Here is a 21,751-nt window from a genome sequence, read left to right as displayed (position 1 = left end):
CCTAGACACCACATAGAGTCGCCGGAGACACGGGCCTACGTGTTGCTAGCCCAGTTTATCAAGTGTAATGTGTTAGCGGAATAGTTGTTCGCCTAAGTGTAATTCGTCATGTCAGGGCTTATGTATCACCGTCGTACGGCAGTGCGCCACCAAACTTAATAACGATTCAGTCCCTGGGACACACCTAGTCACCACGTAGAGTCGCCGGAGACACGGGCCTACGTGTTGCTAGCCCAGTTTATCCAGAGCTAGGTATTAGTGTAGTGTATTGTGCTTCAAAATATCGTGTGCCATGTCAGAGTGTCTTTTGTAACTTTCGCGTCACGTATACGAGTCTGCCCCTCACGCGCATAAGAATCGTGAGCCGCCACTGAGGAAGTGAGCTGCGCGTGTGACTAGTCGCGTCGGGCAAACCGTTACGGCCAGAACGGGCAGCACCATGTATTGGGCTGTGCTGTATTAAATTCACCAACTATCTGAAGAGGTTTTGTGTTATTATTCAGGCATCCCGAGTGGCCTCAACAGCTCGGGGGGCCCTACTGCGTTGACCCCTACCTCTAGCCACAAGGCCGAACCTCCCCTGAGAACACGAACCTAACAAAATCACGTCTATATAATCGGAGGTAGCGGGGACGGCGTCAACCTCACTGCGCCTCAGTGGCGCGCATGTGCATGTGTTCCGACACTGCCACTCTCCTGTCACAAGGTCCATGCCTTTCGGTAGCTGACACGTCGCGCACGTAACTATCAACTCGTGCGGCAGCATTGTTTACAAACACGGGACCTACATGGCTGCTCCGTCTGCGCAGCCTGCCTGCCCAGGCTATCACCGCGCCCGCCCGAACACCGCCGGCGCGCCACGAAGATCACCGATGGCAGAACTGCGAAAGGGAGGACAAGGAGGGGGTACCGCAGTGCGTTGTCTCGTTGAAGGGGGAGGGGAGGTGATTCGACGGGAAATATAATCCGGTTGCGGGACGGGAGACGGCGATGCGTTATCAGCTGAACCGTGAAACTGATAGGTGTTGGAAACGTGGGAAAGGAATGGTTGCATCCTCGCGTTGATGAGATCAGAAGTACTGTCTAGGTGGATAAGTGAATCCATCCATTGTCTCAGGTGGATTTTCACTATGTCTGATCACTCACTGTACACTCTTTTCCCGCACTGCACACGCTCTCCTGTGGACTTGAATTTTGCCACACGTATGGGCACCAAATGTCGCGCAGCTGTCTGCGTAAGATGCGTGGAGATGTGACGGACATCTCTCGGCCGTTTTCTTGTATTGCCCCGCGCCAGCTCTCTCGCGTAAAGCAGCCTCCAGCAGGTAGCAGGGGTGGACCGTCCGGCCCGTGTAGCTGCTGAGGGACGTCTCCCGCGCTGGAGAAAGGTGCGGTGCAGGCTAGTTGTGTTAGTCCACGTGTTTTGGCCCGTGGACACGCCAGATACAAAACAACACTCACGCACAAGGTAGAAAAAACGATAAAAGAGATTATAACACACTATAGAACAGAACTAAAGCGATAATAGCGGCGAGTTTATGGAGTGTCTCGCAACCACGCATAGCCTCGAAGGTGGCTCGCACCGGACTGGAGACCAGGACGCCGGGGCACTGCTCTCGCGCGCACAGAGTGAAAGTGACGTCATTCCCAAAGCCATGGTGCGCTGCGGACAGGGCTGTGATCCGGGCTTTAACCCAGAGGCACAGAGGTACGACGTCAATATCTAGTTGTTAGTTAGACTCTGTTTATCACTTGGTTAAAAAAAACCTGTATGTCCACAAATATGCAATATTTAGCTGTAGCATCGCGTCCTGCGCATTGCATCTGTGGCGCTATTGTTTTACCAGCATTTACCTATGGGCAGTAATAAGCTGGTTATGAGTTGTTTAGAAAGTTCTGTTCTTTTGTTTTCCCTGAAACACGAACCACGCATGATGTATGTGTCGTGTGCGCAGAAGGCGGGCAAGAAGGCTCCCGCCGAGTCCAACTTCCTAGACATGCTGCGTGGCGCCAACAACAGCGGCGGCACCCCTGGCGGCAAGTTGGCGCACCACGACGACGACGACTCGGGACACGGGTCGCCGACGCGCGAGTCATCGACACACCGGCTGGCGGGCTATGAGGACGACGAAGATGAGGAGGAGGACTACCGCGAGCCGGACGCCGGCAAGAAGACTAGCTTCTGGCGGCGGTTCGCTATGAAGGGCCGCAGCAAGCGGTAGGGGGCAAAACACTCCCTTTCCCTGTCGACACCTCTGTGATAGTGGGGCGAGTTCTGCCATCCAGTACGCTACAGCCACTCCTGCCTGCTACCTTGGGCACCAGCTTGTATGATGTCCACGAGACATGCATGTGTGTTATTGCCACTTTTTAATATGGAGCTAAGAATTTAAAATTTGGGTGTGTGCAATATTTGCCTTGTTAATATTGGAGTCAAAATCTGGATGGTAAAACAGTTTAATTAAGTTTAACACCAATGTCTTGATGATGTGTTGCTAACCTCCGTGTTTAACCACACTCACTTATGAAGAGATTTTTTTTGTATAATTCTTTAGTAGGCAGTATAAAGGGCACAAACCTTTAACAACCAAGCGGGCATGTCCCCTATATTGCCCACCAAAGAATTATTTCCAGTGAGTTCCTTTCAAGTAATCAAACAAACATCTGGCTTTAGAACTTATGTATATATGGTTCACTTTGTTAAATAATTTTAACTAAAGTGACTTAATTTGACAGAAATCATTTTCATATACAAATACCTCGTATTTAGATTCATTTAAGTAACAACTTCGGCCAAAATATATCAAGGATCTTGGGTTACGGAGTCATTAATCGGGCAGCAGGCGGCGGACTGTTATATGTGGATGATTTGAGTGTTTGCAAGACAGCTATGCATTTACATTTTCTGTGTCTTTACAAATGTGATTTACAAATATTGTTTATAACCTCAAAGTCATGAGATGGGGTGCAGGGGCGATTCGAGTAGGTACAAAATTAGGTAAATAGGGGGGAAAATGGGGGTAGGGGGCATTATTTTGAATTTAACCTCTTTCGTTTTATAATTACAGCTCCTTGCTCCTTGTTTGGGAAAACCCATTGGTAGTGAAGAACTTGATCATGGCATTAAGTAGCAACCATGTCACATGAAAGAAAGTTTTTACAACTATCTTTACTTCATAGTGTAGCTATTACTTCGGCTAATTATTGAAAATAAAATATTTGCTGCTTTGAGAAAAAGCTTCTACGAATTTACCTACAAAACATACACACACAAAACACACACATATGGTGGTTTTTGCGGGTTCGTTAAATCCATAAAATTGTGTGCATGTCGACTTAAGAAAGTGCCTAATGCTCCATGTTATGCAATCAAACTTTTTTCTGCAAAACTGTGATAACTCCTGCAATATTAGTGCTATCTAAGGTATATGTAGCTAGTCAAGTGGGGTTTATAATACTACAGTAAATTATGCTGGATTACTATGTTAAGTAGTGTTATGGTTGCTTTTCTTCTTAATGAAATTGTACGTAATGAATAGTAGTTTATTTGTGTATGATTATTGTAAATTACACTATTAGATGTTTCGCATGGACAAAAATATACTTGTGTTACATCAGTAAAAATAATTGTAGTGAAAATGTGATGTGATGGATTTAGTTGTATTTACGTACATAACAGTATAAGCATTCATGCAAGAACTAAGCTATTTTTAGAATTAGACCAAGTTCCTCAGCATGAAATTATGTTCCAACAGTTGACACGAAAAGATATTACAGTTAGTTTCCACACAGCACCAAAGTGTCAAACACATTTCTGTAATCTTGGAGAAACATTACAAAATTTAAGTAATGTTTATCAAATAATGTACCTGGAACAATGTTTGCTGTATAAGTTTTGACGTTTGTATCCGTATCACTAAATTGTAAGTAGGCCTAAATGGAGTTCCTTTTGTTTTAACCCTTTCACTCTAAAATTTTTTTTATTGGGTAAAAAAATTATTGGCTATGAAATTCTTTTTTAAAATGACTTATTTACCCTAGAAATAGTTTCATAAAAACGAATATTTAATTTTTTTATACAATTTGATTACGTCCATTGTAGTGGACATATAGAGTCAACCGTGACAATTTAGAGTGAAATTATTTTTAATGCTGCAAGTAAAAAAATTACAATAAAATCAGTAAACATACACCAAATTTGTTACAGACACAGAAAATTCAAGTCATATATTAGCATAAACACTGTTTAAGACATTTATAAGTGATATTGATCCTCAAATTGAGGAAATTACATGTTTATAATAATTCCATTTACAAAGGTTTTTATGCTTCAGACCGTGAACGCTGATTTGAAACATGTCCCGTCTTTTACAGAGCATACAAAACTGTACACTTATTACAATTACATTTATTACCCTTGTAATGTATAAAAATAAAGATAATTGTACAACAAAATTTTTTTTTCAGTCATTAGATACACGATCCATGGAAAACGTCTGTGGAAATTTCTTCAAACACATATTTGGCACAAATAAATTTACACTTATCACAAAAAATTCTTTAGCCAAAGAATAATTGTCAGTAGCAGATGATATGCACACTGAATATATCTTTCAAGAAAATTACACTCTGACTTGAAGATTTTTTCTGTAAATTTGAAGTCAAGTTTATATGAAAATTCTTGAAGCAGTTTCTTCCTTACACGAAACACAAATGAACTTTACATTTATCACAATAAACATGTGTTTTTCCAAGACATTTCTTTTCTTTACAACGTGTTGCTTCTTTGGCATCATCATACTCTGGCATATGATCTGTCAATTATTTTTGAACTTCTTCCAGTGGTCGCTTTTCAAGAGATTTGCACTTTACTGTTGGACTATCACTTTGCCTCGGGCGCCCTCGGTTTTTTGCAGAACCTGAAGTAGGTCTGTACATTTTCACCAGTGACTCGCCTAACCTCAACTTGAAATGTAAAAGATCAAGTAATTTCTTGTCATTTATGTGTTTGTTGTCCTGCTTGTACTCGAGCCATGAATTCACGATAGCCATGTCTATTGCATGGAAAACATACGTAGGGTCTACTTTCTACTCTTCAAGTAAATTCTGTAGAGTGAAACTAACATATCGTATTTGTCAACCCCACCCATGCTTTCATTGTACATTTTGACAAATTGTGGACGTTTCACATTTACATGAGATTTTTTAGTTTTGTCCCATCTCTTGACTTCATCACATTCACCAGTGCCGATGAAGTTGGATGCCAAGTGTACACTGCGGTTATCAGTCCATTTCACGAGAACTGCTTCTCCATCTCGACTCACAAGCTCTTCTCAAAATCCACGCCCTGTCTTGGCTGACTCTTTGTCACTCAAAAATTGAGGCTTACCAAACCTAGCGACACGAACAGTTCCAGCAATGTGTAACTTCTGCTGCCTGAGTTGTTCAACTAAGTTGTAGGTATGAAAATAGTTATCACAGAAGAGAATGTGATGCTCTTTTGTCAGTCTTATTGACAAGTGTATCACTATTGCTGCACAAAAACCAAATGTTTTCAGCACATTTGGGTCGATTTCAGTGCTACTACCCTGATAAAGAAGAAAACCATAACATAAGCCACTTTTCACACAAAGAACAAAGTTTTTTATCCCCCAAGGATTTGGCTTTCCTCGCATGAACTGTTTTGTCTGGAGTGTTCCTCGAAATGGAATCATTTGCTCATCTACACAAACATTTTGTTCCACATTCAACTCTAGGCAACGACAACGTACTGCATCATAAATCAGCCTGACTTTATAGAATTTGTAAGTATTATCGTTTGGTCGTTGCAAATTGTTTACAATGTGAATATGTGAACGTAGTTTGTAAAACCGATCTACTGTCATAGTATCTGGAAAAATGTTTACTTGTAGTGATTTTTCCCAGTACATGCTTATCCTGGGATACTTCAGACAACTCATGACTGCGTGCAACCCTATAAAAGCTCGTATCTCCAAGTCATTTGTTGGAATAAAAGAAGTCCCTTGTTGGAGAGCAAAGATGTTGGTCATGGATGAAATAGTCGAAATGTCTTAATCTGAAATGTATCTACTAAAGTACTGAACAGGGGTCAATTCTGATATTCCACTATCACACACCTCGGAATCATTCCACTCAATACTTGGTGGGTCGAAAGGTCTTCGCCTCCACCCTATATCCTTTGTTTTGGTAAGTTGTTTGTAGGAGATGTAAAATCTCTCTGAGGAATATCTTCTTCAAGAGTGTTGTAGGCATTCTCCAATAAATCGAAAATACGTGCCACGTCTTTAGGATCCGACAGATTGAAACGTTCTGAAAAACAAGTAAACATAAAGTTAACTCTTCAAAATGTAGTAAAACAAATTATTCCTGTTTCTAAAATGAAATTTATACTAGAATTTATTTTGTAGACAGGTGTAATTATTAATTATACATTATTCATACATATATGTAAAGTTTTATAATATTTATTTGCATGTATATCAAATAAATTTCCATTCCAGTGGACAAAAGTATTTAAAAGGCTTGAAGGCGATTTGCAACTCTTCAAACGATATGTCCATTCTAATGGACAAACAATTTGAAGTCATATTATGATAAAACCTTTAGATTAACAGTGGTATACATATTTTTACAACTTCATTCTATCTTAGCAATGCAATCACAAATGATAAAACATTTAAAACCACTTAAAAATAATATTAAAAATGTAAGGACAAAATGATGATACCTTGTCTATTGCGCGCCATGACGACATGCAAGAGATAGAGTGGCCAGGCAGTTCCAACCTTCGTCACAAGATAGCACCACACGTCAGGTAGTGCGCTGGGTTGAATAAGGGTGCGTTCCAATACTTGTGTGGAGCAAAATGCCGCTTAGTTTGAAATAAAACTTCGTTCAAAGTTTGTGTCCATTACAGTGGACACCAGGAGTGAAAGGGTTAAAATTAATATTTATAAAAAAATTAAAGCTAAGCATCAGAACTGACATTAACATTATTTATGCTGATAGAAACCCAAACCATAAAAGTTTATTAAGTAATATGGCTCCACTATCTACTTGATACAATGATACCATAATCATCAAAAGTTCTTTAATGAAGTTTTATAGTGAATCAGGGCTAAAGATTTGCCCTAGTTTCTCACAAATAAAATTTGCTATGTACTTAAGAGAGATACCTTTTGCTGAATATTGTTATGTTCATCTTTTCAACTTTCAAAAAAACACTTTTCTTAGCAAATAATGTTCTAGCTGTTTATCTTTATATGTATATGTTGTTTTAACAAGTGTATTTCAATTAAATTTATATAGTATGTGTAAAATACTTTATGAAATACATATTTTAAAATTTGTAGTTTGCATTATGTGTGTAAGAGAAAAACTATGTTATTAATAGGTAGGTAACTGATTTGTGTAACCATTCACAAATTTGTAGAGATGAACTTCTTGCCATAGTAAAATTATTAGACATTTTATGTAATACATTGAAACTACTTGTACAAACACAGGTCTTCTAAAGTTACATAATTTTTACAAATAAAGAAACATAGTACCTATATGGGCAGTGAGATAAACACAGATAAGATAATATGTGAAATTACTTTTAATGAGTACCTATACTTTGTTCTTGCTGATTTGATAATTAAATGCCAATGGAGACACTATAGATTGGATTTGGAGTTGTGAGAGTGAAGAGGAAGGAGCTGGTGGTAGAGGAAGTCATTTTCTTGCATTCGTAAAATTTTTAAGAAATGTTTCTTCAACATTTACAAGGGGAAAATATTTCTATTGTTTAATTTTCAACAGTTTGCTCCAATAAAGCATAGTAGTAAGTGGATCGACTAAATATTGATGGTGACTGGCTGTTACAAATAGTTTCACCTGTAAAGTTATTGACATTTAATATTTAATTCAGTTTTGGTGATGTCTAAAGCTGTAATTATAATGTAGATAGACATATTATGCTGGTCTTTGGATATCTCTTAATGTGTTTTCTCTACCTTAATATAGGCAAATTTTAAATATAATTAAAACTGTTAATGCTTAAAAATATTTTGAAACCAATATGGTGTCTTTCGGTTTCTATCTGTCACCATTAATAAAGCAGATTATCTACACTTAGGACCAATCTTTGGTTAAACTTTAGGTAACTAAGCTTCACTTAAAATTATCACAAAATTTTAAGGTTTGTTAAAGGTTTTCATTATTAAAGTTTGTTATACACAATTACAAGCCAGTGGCAATTGTTTTTTTGTTTGTTTGTTTGTTCGTTTATTTGGGAGTCATAACCAAGTTACGATTGTACAGAAAGAAAGAAATATTTTTTCTTAACCTTTTTTTATACCTATTATTTGCGATTATTTATGTTCATAGAAACTTATATAAATACACATACACAATTTTTAAAGAGTGAAATCAGGAGTTTTACCAAAATACATTTAGGTAGTAGTACCTAAATTGATGTATTACCTATATAATTTTTCCAAAATCAAAAAAGGGAAGATCCTTCTATTTTGTTATAACAATTGCAGTTAGCTTTATTTTTATTCTTTAGCAAATCTTAAATTTTACAAACAATTTTTGAAGTACATATCAGATATGTAGCTTTTATGCATAGTAATGAAATATGTTAGAGGTTAACAGGATATGTCACTCAAAAAATGTCTAAGCATTTTATATTAATTTTTGTGGAATAAATAGAAAGTATCATTGTATTACTGATAAATAAATGAGAAATTAGCCCCATACTTAATTTACTTATCAAAAATATCATCATATAGCAAGAGCAGGGGCGCAACAACAGGGGGGGGGGGGGGGCAAGGGTATTTTTCCCCCCCCTCTGAAACCTTGAAGTGGGGGCAAACGGGGGCAAAGAAAGTGCTGTGTAATCAATTTTTAGATAGTAAAACTGCTTAAATAGCACCATTTTCCACCTTGAAATGCAAATTTTCCCGGGGGAGGACCCCCAGACCCCCCGCTTCAATAGGGGGGAACGATGATTCTTTGTAAAAAGGTATATTGCCCCTCCTTTGGAAATTTAGTTGTTGTGCCCCTGAGCAAGAGTTAAACAAAATTTTAGTAAATGCAAGAAGTAAATATAGTACCTACTTAGTACTTGTATGTTTCAAATAATGAAAAGGAAATTCAGTTAGCCACATCAAACAGTGTTAATGGTTAAATATAACTTTTATCATAATGGAAGATTAAAATTATAAATCTGAACTAAAATATTTACTTATTTATTTGATAACAATTGCTAAAATTGTATGTGAAAATATTTCATCATAAAACTATTTTTGCAAGATTAGTTTTAATGGAAACACGAGTAGAAGTTCACTTTCGTTTAGCACATTATTTATTTAGTTAAAAACATGCATTTGAATGTTATCATCTCAATCATATTACACTATTTTTCTTACTTAAAAATTTGAGGTTATTTATGTGTCTTGATTTGTTGTAAAATATCAGCTGGCATAATTGTGCGGCCATTTTGCACTCTGCTAAATTATGGTTAAAAAAAAATAAACAACTAAAATTAGGCGTTTAAATTCAGCTATGGGTATCTATCTTAAACTCGAGTAATATTTGGTGAAATGCAATTCGTTAATAAAAGTGGAATTACAATAGCCCTTTACCTCCGTCCGTCTGTCTCATTTAATCCGTCAAAGGCTCGCAGCTAGCCAAGCAATTTACAACATGACTTCATCCGCCCGTTAAAATATTTTCCCAAGAAAGTGCTACCTACCAACAATCAGTGTTTTTCTCTCAGAGACTTAATTTCTATGTTGTTTACAATTATGTAATGTTTTTGTACGTACCTATTGTATTAGCATAATCTCGAAAAAATTCAGAGTCTCAATTGAATTGTTTGGACATGAGTTCTGAGAACCGCAATGTTATTGTACAAAATATGTGAACAACCTTATACAAACACCAGTCCTGTATTCTAGTAACAATTGACTGCCGCAGCTAAATCCACAGATATAATCCATCTGTCCGTCCATCAAAAATATGAGTTTCCCAAACTTTTGATGGGCCGACAAATGAAATTTTTCGAACCCTCCGATTGGCTAAAGGTCACATGACTGAGGGACGGAGGCGACAGGCTATTGTAATTTCGGCCTAAGTGACGCTTAAGTGTTGTCAGCTCTGCTTAAAATATTAAACGGATGTGTTAAAATTTGTTTTTAACAATTCTATATACTGTAAAGTACTTAAAGTTGTCAATTTGAAACTACTTCCAGAAATTAGCAAAGTACCGGTAATTTTTTTTTACTAATATACTATATATCTAAAATGTCTTCTCTACTACGTACCTCCAATCCCCTGTATTCCCAAGAATGAGAGCCATTCTACACCAAAAATATGTTTTAGTTGACATTCGTTATAAAGTTTTTGCTTTGTACGTACTTAGCTTATTTTGCTTGTTATCAAGTTAGTGTTACGGATCAGAAGTAAGTTTTTCTAAATTAAGTACTTTTTAATCTTGCCATTTTCTCCCTACAGTTTATGCCTTTTTAAAATTACATTTTTTAAAACCTCAACTCTATTTGTTAAGTCCAAAGATTGAAGATTCTTACTAAATAGTAGATTGTAAATATCATTAATTTATCTAAACCTCTTTTAAAAATTCTACTTTTTTTTGCAAAAGTATGTGGTGCTTTTATCTCCTTTGAAATTGTATGTTTAGTTTACGGAATTTCAAAATAGGTGTTTTTTTTTAAACCATTGTTACCTTATTATTCAATTGTTAAAAAGAGTTAACTTAAAAATTGTTATTGCTGTGGTACAATAGTGTTTAGCAATGATGTTCTTAGAGTCCGTGTTTTGACCAATGTTTTAACTGTTATATTATGTTTGTTATCAACTTATGAGTTTTGATTCTGTCAACTTTTGAATATTTGGTTCCTATAAACTAAAAAATAAGAAGGTATTTTAGCCTTCTAGTGTTACTTGTAAAAATTTTTTGTAACTAGCTAAATAATGTCATTCATAGGAAAATAATTTCAGTTTTCATTAAAAGTTCTCAATAAATGGTTCAGTAACTATTCAAGGCTAACAATTGTTTTTACACCAATGAAACATTTTACCATGACAAGCACCAGCCAATTTTTAATTTTTTTTAAATTTTAGACTATCCATTTCATTCTGCTGATATTAAGTACATTTCACCATCAACCAGAAACAAATTTTCTTTTTATGTTCATCATTATACTGACGTCACACCTTTTGCAGCAGAAAAGCCCGGTCCCCACCCCGCTGTCAGAATGCACCTCTAGCCCTCTCCCGAGTCAAAGACGCAACTGTACCGACACGGAAGAAGGGTAATCAGTGTTGTGGTAAGTGGCCAGGTGTGTTAATTATTCTTTCATTTCATTTGCCCATGCAATGTGCGTTAACCCCTTTAGTGTCCACAAGGGATAGTGCATCATACAAGCATGTTAGGTCGTTAAGAGCACCCTATTCTGTGATCGGCAGTGTTTTTCCTTAAGGCCTGGGGGCCTATCTTAATTTATAGTTATACTTGTTCACATTATTTTAATTTTAAACTCATCTTAAACATAGTTACGGAGCAGATCAAAGCAAACACTGACAGTCTCTAACTTGACTAGTAATTTAAACTTTAATCTTAACATAATAATTTGTCATTCGATTTTTTAATCAAGGCTTAGTGAAGTGTTTAGTTATTAAATTTCATGAGGGAAGGGACAGCGAAATCGCGCGCCACATCCATAAATCACTAATAAATGCTTTACATCAAATTTAACGTGTAAACATTTTACAATTTACTTAGTTAAATTACTCATGTAGGAAACGACAGACAGAAGGTCTAAATATGTGCGCATTATCTATATGGTAATTTTTACTTGTAAAACACCAGTCAAACCCGAGACTGTTCATCGCTTGTGGGCTACTCCGTTACCTGAAGCCAGGCTATTTATATATTATTAAATACACTCGGTGAACACTGCGTATCAAATCTGGCCTGGGTCCGCAAAAGGTATTAAGGAGTTTATCAAACCAGGTACTCTTAAAGACCTCTTCACAATAGCGCGGCGCGGCACGATGCGACGCGTAGCGATGTGACATCATTCGATACCAACCAATCAGAGTTAACATCGCTCGCGGCGAGCGATAGCTCGCGACGTGAGCACAAGCGACAAGACTGCCTTGCCGCGCCGGGCGACATCGCTGATGACATAAGAGTAGCCAGCCAATCGCAAGCAATAATTCTGAGCATGGGCGTAGATCCCGGGGGGGCCAGGGGGGCCCGGGCCCCCCCTGGAATTAATGGGCCCCTTCCTTGGGGGGGGCCCACTTCGTGATTTTAAAGTTAATGGTGTACACAGCATATATATCAGATTATTATTTACAACGACGTCAGACACTTTGACATGCTTTATATTCCTACCTTTGAGTTCCGTAGTTATTTTCCCCTACCCCTTCTGCGAAAGCCATGGTATGGAGTTTTCCAGTGAGAACTTTGAAACCCTTATTTCCTAGAAACCGTTCATTCCAAAGGACGAAGCTAGGGTAGGGTTCCGTTAGCATTTCCTCCCCATTGATACCCACACTACCTTGTCCTCTGAAACGACAGTATTATAGGTTTCAGGTAGTCTGTTTTTAAAGTGGTTTTGCTCTCGTGTGCGCCAGTCTTCTGCTTTCTTGGCAAACATCAACATGGATAATTTCGTGACGCGGAAGAAACGTAAAACAGAATCTGATTCTCACCTGGTAAGCTTGATTGTTTTATAAGTAGTGACTATTATTTAGGTAATATATTTTATTTAAGTGATTATGTAACGTTATTTTTCCAGTAAATAAACAACTTAATACTTTAACAGTAATTATAGCAGAATTTAGTTTATTTACGAACTGAAACTTATATACCATTACACATCCGTATTTAAGTTAATAAGGAAGCAAACGCGTCTCTTTAATAACTAATCAAGCGGTATATTTTAACTAAATAATATTCACTGCCAAAATACTGATTATACTAAAAATAAGCCGAGAAATGTATGTGGTTCAATTAACTGTAGGATAAATTTTATAGTTCTATCTACGAGATTTTTCATTTGTCATTAAGTTTTTTTTCTTTATTACCTGGTTCATGCCTTTACTAAATAAAAGAGTCTTTAAGGGTTTTTATATGATTCGATCGTTCATTTGATGTTGATCCGTTTATTAGCTTTGGAGCTTTGGGTTTTTAGGGCGCATCAAAAACTGTGAACAAAGAATTTCACGAACAGCATTTGAATCGCAGTAATTATGTGATGTGGCATAAAAAACCCGACAAAGTGCGAGTCGAACTCGCGCGCGAAGGGTTCCGTACCATTATCTATAAAAACGGCAAAAAAAATCATGTCTGTTGTATGGGATTGGGAGCCCCTCTTAAATATTTATTTTATTCTGTTTTAGAATTTCTTGTTATAGCGGCAACAGAAATACATCATTTGTGAAATTTTATTCTGTTTTCACGTTTGTTGTATGGGAGCCCCCTTAAAAATTTGTTTTATTTTAATTTAATCATTTATTTTAAAGTGAATATATAACTAAATATTCTGTGAATATTTCAAGCGTCTACCTGTTGCCGTTTTCAATATCAAGCAAAAACGAACAAAAAAATCACGTTGGTTGCATGGGAGCCTCCTTAAATATTTATTTTACTATGTTTTTAGTATTTGTGTCTAACTATCACGGTTCATGAGATACAGCCTGGTGGCAGACGGACAGACAGACGGACGGACAGCGTTATATTCACGTATATTATTTTAATAGATTTTTCATGGATATTTTATGTATTTAGGTTAGCAAATTATTCAAACATGTTTGAGAGATCATTTCTTATAGTCATTAATTAATAATTACTAAAACATATGTTGCTCTGCTTTATTGTTAACCTTTTACCTGCCATTGTTCCACTTATGGAACATGATTTTGAGAATATTTTTTTATACAACAAAATTAAAATATTTCATGACATAATTTTTTCCTAGTTAAACAAAGTCCATTTTCAATTTACAGATTTTATTTAGTGACATATGATGCATTTCATAAAGGTAAGCAATTTCTCAAAATGGCAAAATCAGATGCGGTGCGCACTCTTTATTGTTTTTATTTTTATTTTGCTATAATAAAAATAAATTATCTATTTAGAAAGCTTAGGGTGCCTTAGGAAGTGTAAAAGAAATGATTCCACGTACGAGTATTCAATTATAACTTTTACTTATCTCACTGGTGTTCCAGACGTTTAGATGTTCCAGAAGTGGAACATTGGCAGGTTCTGGTTATTGCGGACCACTTTACTTATATGCGTCACCGCACGCCTACTGCGCATGCTTCTACTTGCGCCTCGCAGCCACAAACTGTACACGTCATCACATAACTTTCATGCGAGTTACTACCTGCAGTGGAACTCGGTCTGCTCTTACTTAGTTTTCTTTCAACTGTCTAAGAGTTGTGTTATAAAATCATTTGCTGTCATTGCAGTATTTTTAGGTTACCTCTGTGCATGTGAGGGCTTTTATGGCGAGTGAAACAGTGTTTCGTACAGTGAATGACGCACTTGACTACTTGAATTCTTTGAATGATTCTGACATCACTGACAATTCCGATGAAGAATACGACTTGTCAGTTATCTCCAGAAGAAAATGAACGATTGACGGATAATGAAGACATTGATGACAACAATTTGGGAGAAGTGGAGCCGACTGACGTTTGTGGACAGGTAATTTTATTTATAAAATCATGTGCATCTGTGTCCAATGAAACGCAGCAAGAATCATTTCCTTCAACTAGTAAAGAGTTGCCTGCTCCTAAAAGAAATTGTAAAAGAAAAGCTAATCCAAAACCTGGAGTGAAAGGTAAACATATCCCGGAAAAACCAAACTGACAAAAAACTAAAAGCTTCAGTTATGTACTTCCTTCTGAAAATCAAGCGAAACTCGGTGATAAATTTCCTAAATTGATATCCCTTGAGCCTATTGACCTGTTTTTTGAGTTCATGAACAAAAGAACAAGAGTTGCAATTGATCAACCTCATCTCCTGAGGCAATATAACTATGACATGGGTGGAGTTGATGTTATGGATATATTGTTGGGATCTTACCGGCCAAAATTGCATTCAAAAAAAGTGGTGGTGGAACTTGTGCCCCAACGCGCTCAACATGTCTGTTGTTGCTGCGTGGATTGTTCACAAAGAGCTTCACTCCAAACAATCGTGTTTACATCTCGACCATCTTTCTTTCGGCGACAGGTACGTTTAGTTTTTTCTATTTTTTTTCTATTTTTTATTTTACTTAACATTTACCTAATCAAAAAAATTTGTTGTTCAGATTACAATGGCCCTCCTGCGAATTTCTCCTTGAAAGGAGGGGCCTAGAGTTGGGCCAAAGCCTCGTATACCGCCTTCTCAACGAAAGTCAGATGGGCATTACTTGATTTCGGCATCACACGGAAGATGTGCTCATTGTATCTCCAATACGAAGTACCAATGCAATGACTGCAAGAAGAGGATCCATATTGAGTATTTTCCATATTTCCATGGACTGAAAGTGTAATAATAGACATTATTGATATGGCTACACGTGTAAAAGAGATGTTGTTGCACTGTTGACACATCAAACTCAAAAGCAGCATTGATCTTGGGTGTTACCCTGCCGTCGTCCGGGGTCTCGGGCTCGAGTCCCGGTGTGGCTCCTAGTGGGAAAAGGCGGTTCTTGATCTGTGTTGTCCGGGTGGGCGCCAGACTAGCTCGTTTCTAGTCGTGAATTTGGGGTCGTGGATGTATGTGCCCCTGCGTGGCCCACTAGGGCCGGCGGCGGTGTTGCGTGAGATGATTTTAAATAAGAGACGTGGAGTTGAGGTGGCGGTGTCGTACCTTTTATTCAGAGGAGCGAGTCGTACACAATACAACACTCTACAGAGGTCCCCGGGGGGTTTTACTTGTTATTCCGTGGCGCCGTATTGTTTGTGTTCCGCGTTACGTGGCCTCGGATGCTGTTATGTCTCAGACGTCTCACTGGGTACGCAGGTAACGTAATGTCGTAACACAAAGGCGGGACACAAAATACACTGAATTAAGGGGGCGCGTACTGGTTACGTGGCACTCGTTACTCGGGTAACGTAAGTTAGCAATACAAAATACGGGATACAAAATTACACTGAATTAAGGGGGTGCGCACAAGTTACGTGGCACTCGTTACTCGGGTAACGTAAGTTACCAATACAAAACACGGGATACAAAAATACACTGGATTAAGGGGGCGCGCACAAGTTACGTGGCACTCGTTACTCGGGTAACGTAAGTTAGCAGTACAAAATACGGGATACAAAAATACACTGAATTAAGGGGCGGGCGATTGGAGACGGCCAATCCCGTATGCAAATGTCTCGGCGCGGGTGTTGTGCCCACTGTGGTGAAACACGCACCGCAATTAAGTTTGTCCAAGTTCCCTTGCGGGTTTGTGGTCAGCACCGTGCGCGTGACCTTAAACAAAGTTCTGTACGTTGCGGGAGACGGCCCGTGCCGTATGCTGAAGAGCAGCCCCGCTGACCAAGTGTGGTGCGGGGTGTCCTTAAGTTGATGCGGCCGGATTAGGTCCGGGACCGAAAAAAGGGACCGGGTACTCACGGAGAGGTTAAGTAATAAAAGGGGTTTGGTTAATTAGTGACTATATTTACCGGACGTTACTTTCAATGTAGACAAAGGATGTTGCCTCTCCGTGGGACGTAGGTCCGCCCCGGTCCATGAGCTGCGCTGAACTGCCGAACTGACATGGCGTCCGAGGGAGGCTCGGCTTCTCTCGCGCCAGGCGTGACCTCATTACGCTAGACTCCAAACGGGTGTGTCTGGAAGAGATTTTATTGTCGCTAAAATCCTAATTTAATGTTTCAGGAGGAATGGGTACGGTTCTTCTCTTGTCTACTCAGGTTTCCGCGGCTTTGCGTTTAATGTCTGTTCGGCTCGCCTGACTCGGGTGGGCCATGGCCAGGGGTGTGTTCCGTTAGCGGGAGCGTATACTGGCGGGTGCAGGTCGGGCTCTGGGGTGGTCGTCGGCCAGACGACGTCAAACGCCCCCCCCCCCTGTGAAGCCCGACCTTGCGCCGCTTATGGTCCCGCTAACATGGGGCCACCCCTAGCTCCGGCCGCTCCATCCCGGCGTGGTTCGCGGCTCAGCAGCTGGTTGGCTCCGCGTACTGGACCTGGTGATCAAGGCCGACTGGGCCAACGTGCGCGCCGCCCCGGTTGCCGTCGTGGCAGACGTGCCGGGGGCGGCGTCGTGGCGCCTGTGCGGGGTCAGCGGCTGATAGGGTCAGCGCACTGGACCTGGTGAACGTGGCCGACTGGGCCAACGTGCGCGCCGCCCCGGTTGCCGTCGTGGCAGGCGTGCCGGGGCGGCGTCGTGGCGCCTGGGTGGGGTCAGCGGCTGATAGGGTCAGCGCACTGGACCTGGTGATCGTGGCCGACTGGGCCAGCGTGCGCGCCGCCCCGGTTGCCGTCGCGGCAGGCGTGCCGGGGGCGGCGTCGTGGTGCCGGTGTGTGGTCAGGGGCTGGTAGGGCCAGCGCACTGGACCTGGTGATCGTGGCCGACTGGGCCAGCGTGCGCGCTGCCCCGGTTGCCGTCGTGGCAGATGTGCCGGGGGCGGCGTCGTGGCGCCTGGGCGGGTTCAGCGGCTGATAGGGTCAGCGCACTGGACCTGGTGATCGTGGCCGACTGGGCCAACGTGCGCGCCGCCCCGGTTGCCGTCGTGGCAGGCGTGCCGGGGGCGGCGTCGTGGTGCCGGTGTGTGGTCAGCGGCTGGTAGGGCCAGCGCACTGGACCTGGTGAACGTGGCCGACTGGGCCAACGTGCGCGCCGCCCCGGTTGCCGTCGTGGCAGGCGTACCGGGGGCGGCGTCGTGGCGCCTGGGCGGGGTCAGCGGCTGATAGGGTCAGCGCACTGGACCTGGTGAACGTGGCCGACTGGGCCAACGTGCGCGCCGCCCCGGTTGCCGTCGTGGCAGACGTGCCGGGGGCGGCGTCGTGGCGCCGGTGTGTGGTCAGCGGCTGATAGGGTCAGCGCACTGGACCTGGTGAACGTGGCCGACTGGGCCAACGTGCGCGCCGCTCCGGTTGCCGTCGTGGCAGGCGTGCCGGGGGCGGCGTCGTGGCGCCTGGGCGGGGTCAGCGGCTGATAGGGTCAGCGCACTGGACCTGGTGATCGTGGCCGACTGGGCCAGCGTGCGCGCCGCCCCGGTTGCCGTCGTGGCAGGCGTGCCGGGGGCGGCGTCATGGCGCCTGGGGCAGGGTCAGCGGCTGATAGGGTCAGCGCACTGGACCTGGTGATCGTGGCCGACTGGGCCAACGTGCGCGCCGCCCCGGTTGCCGTCGTGGCAGGCGTGCCGGGGGCGGCGTCGCGGCGCCTCCTAGCTCCGGCAACAGCTCCACCCGGGTGGCGCTCGCGGTGACCGCAGTTGGTAGGGCCCGAGCACCTGCCCCGGGTCGTCCCACGCCGAACATCCGGGGGTCGAGTCGTCGAGGTGGCCTTGCGACTGACAGGCTCTGCGCCCCGTTCCCAGGTCGTAGTCGGCCAGGCGAACTGGAGGTCTGTGGGCCCGTCGGGGTCGTTCCGCGGGCTCGCTGGCGGGTTCGCTTGTCCCCAGTCGATGTCCCGGTCCGCGGAGGTCCTCCTTCGGCGGCGGTTGACAGTTCGTGGACTGGTACGGAGTCCGTTCCCGTTCGGGTATGGCGGCTGATGCTGAGGCGGTGATCTCCGGGTCGGTCTCTCCGGGTTGCGTGACGATCGGCGTTGGCCCGTCGTCGTTGCACGCATCGGATTGACCTATGCTGTGCGACAGCTCGGCGATCTCCACGGCCTCTTCGTCATCGCCCCGTGGGTAGTATTGCGGTGGGGGGCTCTCGTACATCCCGCTCCCCTCCCAGGGTACTACTGCCGTCTCCGGTGCGTCCTCGTGGACCTCTTCCGGCTCGTCTGGCACGTCGTGGGCGGGGTCGCCCCCTGTGTCCCCCGTGGCCGTGCTAAGTGCGTAATCGTCGAGGTACGTGGGCGGGCGCCGCCACCGCCGTGGTTGTGGCCTCGCCTCGTCGTCTGACGCGGCCTCTGCGGGTGATGTCCCGGGCGTGTCCGCGGGTTCGTCGCGGGGCCTGTTGGACGTGGTGTTCGTGAACACCAGGGTTCGGTATGGGCGCGGTTCGGGTCGGCTCCTAGCGGGGGTCGCTTCCGGCGAGTCGTCCTCTTCCTGGACTGCGTCGCTCTCCGGCGTACGGCGTCCGTTTTCGTCCGGAGTGGGGGGTCCTGCGTCTCCGTCTGGGTTCCTCTCCCCAGGTAGGGCGGTGAGCCGGATGTCGTCCCTGTGCACCTTCTTCAGGCGCCGTCCCTCTGTGCGGACTAAGTACGTCGTCCTGCCGGTGTGGCTCCTAGTGGGAAAAGGCAGTTCTTGATCTGTGTTGTCCGGGTGGGCGCCAGACTAGCTCGTTTCTAGTCATGAATTTGGGGTCGTGGATGTATGTGCCCCTGCGTGGCCCACTAGGGCCGGCGGCGGTGTTGCGTGAGATGATTTTAAATAAGAGACGTGGAGTTGAGGTGGCGGTGTCGTACCTTTTATTCAGAGGGTCGTACACAATACAACACTCTACAGAGGTCCCCGGGGGGTTTTACTTGTTATTCCGTGGCGCCGTATTGTTTGTGTTCCGCGTTACGTGGCCTCGGATGCTGTTATGTCTCAGACGTCTCACTGGGTACGCAGGTAACGTAATGTCGTAACACAAAGGCGGGACACAAAATACACTGAATTAAGGGGGCGCGTACTGGTTACGTGGTACTCGTTACTCGGGTAACGTAAGTTAGCAATACAAAATACGGGATACAAAATTACACTGAATTAAGGGGGTGCGCACAAGTTACGTGGCACTCGTTACTCGGGTAACGTAAGTTACCAATCCAAAACACGGGATACAAAAATACACTGGATTAAGGGGGCGCGCACAAGTTACGTGGCACTCGTTACTCGGGTAACGTAAGTTAGCAGTACAAAATACGGGATACAAAAATACACTGAATTAAGGGGCGGGCGATTGGAGACGGCCAATCCCGTATGCAAATGTCTCGGCGCGGGTGTTGTGCCCACTGTGGTGAAACACGCACCGCAATTAAGTTTGTCCAAGTTCCCTTGCGGGTTTGTGGTCAGCGCCGTGCGCGTGACCTTAAATAAAGTTCTGTACGTTGCGGGAGACGGCCCGTGCCGTATGCTGAAGAGCAGCCCCGCTGATCAAGTGTGGTGCGGGGTGTCCTTAAGTTGATGCGGCCGGATTAGGTCCTGGACCAAAAAAAGGGACCGGGTACTCACGGAGAGGTTAAGTAATAAAAGGGGTTTGGTTAATTAGTGACTATATTTACCGGACGTTACTTTCAATGTAGACAAAGGATGTTGCCTCTCCGTGGGACGTAGGTCCGCCCCGGTCCATGAGCTGCGCTGAACTGCCGAACTGGCATGGCGTCCGAGGGAGGCTCGGCCTCTCTCGCGCCAGGCGTGACCTCATTACGCTAGACTCCAAACGGGTGTCTCTGGAAGAGATTTTATTGTCGCTAAAATCCTCATTTAATGTTTCAGGAGGAATGGGTACGGTTCTTCTCTTGTCTACTCAGGTTTCCGCGGCTTTGTCTTTAATTGCTGTTCGGGTCGCCTGACTCGGGTGGGCCATGGCCAGGGGTGTGTTCCGTTAGCGGGAGCGTATACTGGCGGGTGCAGGTCGGGCTCTGGGGTGGTCGTCGGCCAGACGACGTCAAGTAATACATATATTTTAAAAACCAATTGACGATTTTTTGTATAACCACTTCCTGCCAATGTTCCACTTCTGGAACATAGCAAAATAAATAGAAAATTTTTTTTTTCTTGTAATCTATCAATTTTCATTTCTTAATGAAACATTAAGTAAACATAATTCACAGGAAAATATATAATTTTTGGGGGGGATCTTGGGGTGGCGGGTAAAAGGTTTATCACTTACGTAAAAATAAAGTGTATAACATACGAGCTTATCATCCAGAGAAGACTTGTTTCGGTTGACCTCTAGCGCAAAATTCTTAAACCACAGAATTCACGGGCCCCCCCTGGAAATCCTACAGATTTGCGCCCATGATTCTGAGAATTATAAGAATATCAGTTGTTAGTAAACAAACGATTGAAATAGAAGGCAATAGGTATCTGGAAAGTGATATTGATGTAAAATAATTTCCTGATGCAAGGTACCTTAAAAAAAAAAAAAAAAATCAGCCAAATTCAAAACAATTACAAGAAGTGTCTGTACTTACAAAATCACAATATCTGCACTAGACACGCAAGTTAGCAAGTTATACTTTAGTGTCATCATAGAATATATATATAACGTGTGTGTGTGTGTATATATATATATATATATATATATATATGGTAAATATGTACAGTCGCGGTAGATGCCAAAAAAAATGCTAAAAATCCGAAAATACTTTTATTGTATGGCCTTTCACTTCCTCTTTTCAAATCAACCGGCGGAGATAAGAAATTCCAAATACTTTAGGAGATATCGAATTTTTTAATTTCATGATATGCAGAGTCGCGGTAGATGCCAAAAAAAATGCTAAAAATCCGAAAATACTTTTATTCTATGCTCTTTCACTTCTTCTTTTCAAATCAACCGGCGGAGATAAGAAATTCCAAATACTTTAGGAGATATCGAATTTTTTAATTT

General features: G+C 42.6%; 1 protein-coding gene across 3 annotated transcripts in view; it reads left to right on the top strand.

Moving 5' to 3' along the window:
• The window catches only part of LOC134527753 (uncharacterized), a 200,937-nt gene extending 185,362 nt beyond the window's left edge, over positions 1 to 15,575 (top strand). For 2 of the 3 annotated variants that reach the window (XM_063360681.1, XM_063360680.1), the window contains exon 5: positions 1,956 to 13,337. In XM_063360681.1, the coding sequence (XP_063216751.1) occupies positions 1,956 to 2,222 (267 nt within the window). In that variant the 3' untranslated portion in view covers positions 2,223 to 13,337. Of the gene's footprint in view, positions 1 to 1,955 lie in introns of all 3 variants that reach the window. The other variant, XM_063360682.1, reaches the window with a different exon arrangement.
• Positions 15,576 to 21,751: the final 6,176 nt, after the last annotated feature.

Source organism: Bacillus rossius, chromosome 1 (genome assembly GCF_032445375.1).
Source record: "Bacillus rossius redtenbacheri isolate Brsri chromosome 1, Brsri_v3, whole genome shotgun sequence".
Taxonomy (NCBI): domain Eukaryota; kingdom Metazoa; phylum Arthropoda; class Insecta; order Phasmatodea; family Bacillidae; genus Bacillus; species Bacillus rossius.
Note: the sequence above shows the minus strand (reverse complement) of the source record. Positions and strands in the feature narration are given on the sequence as shown.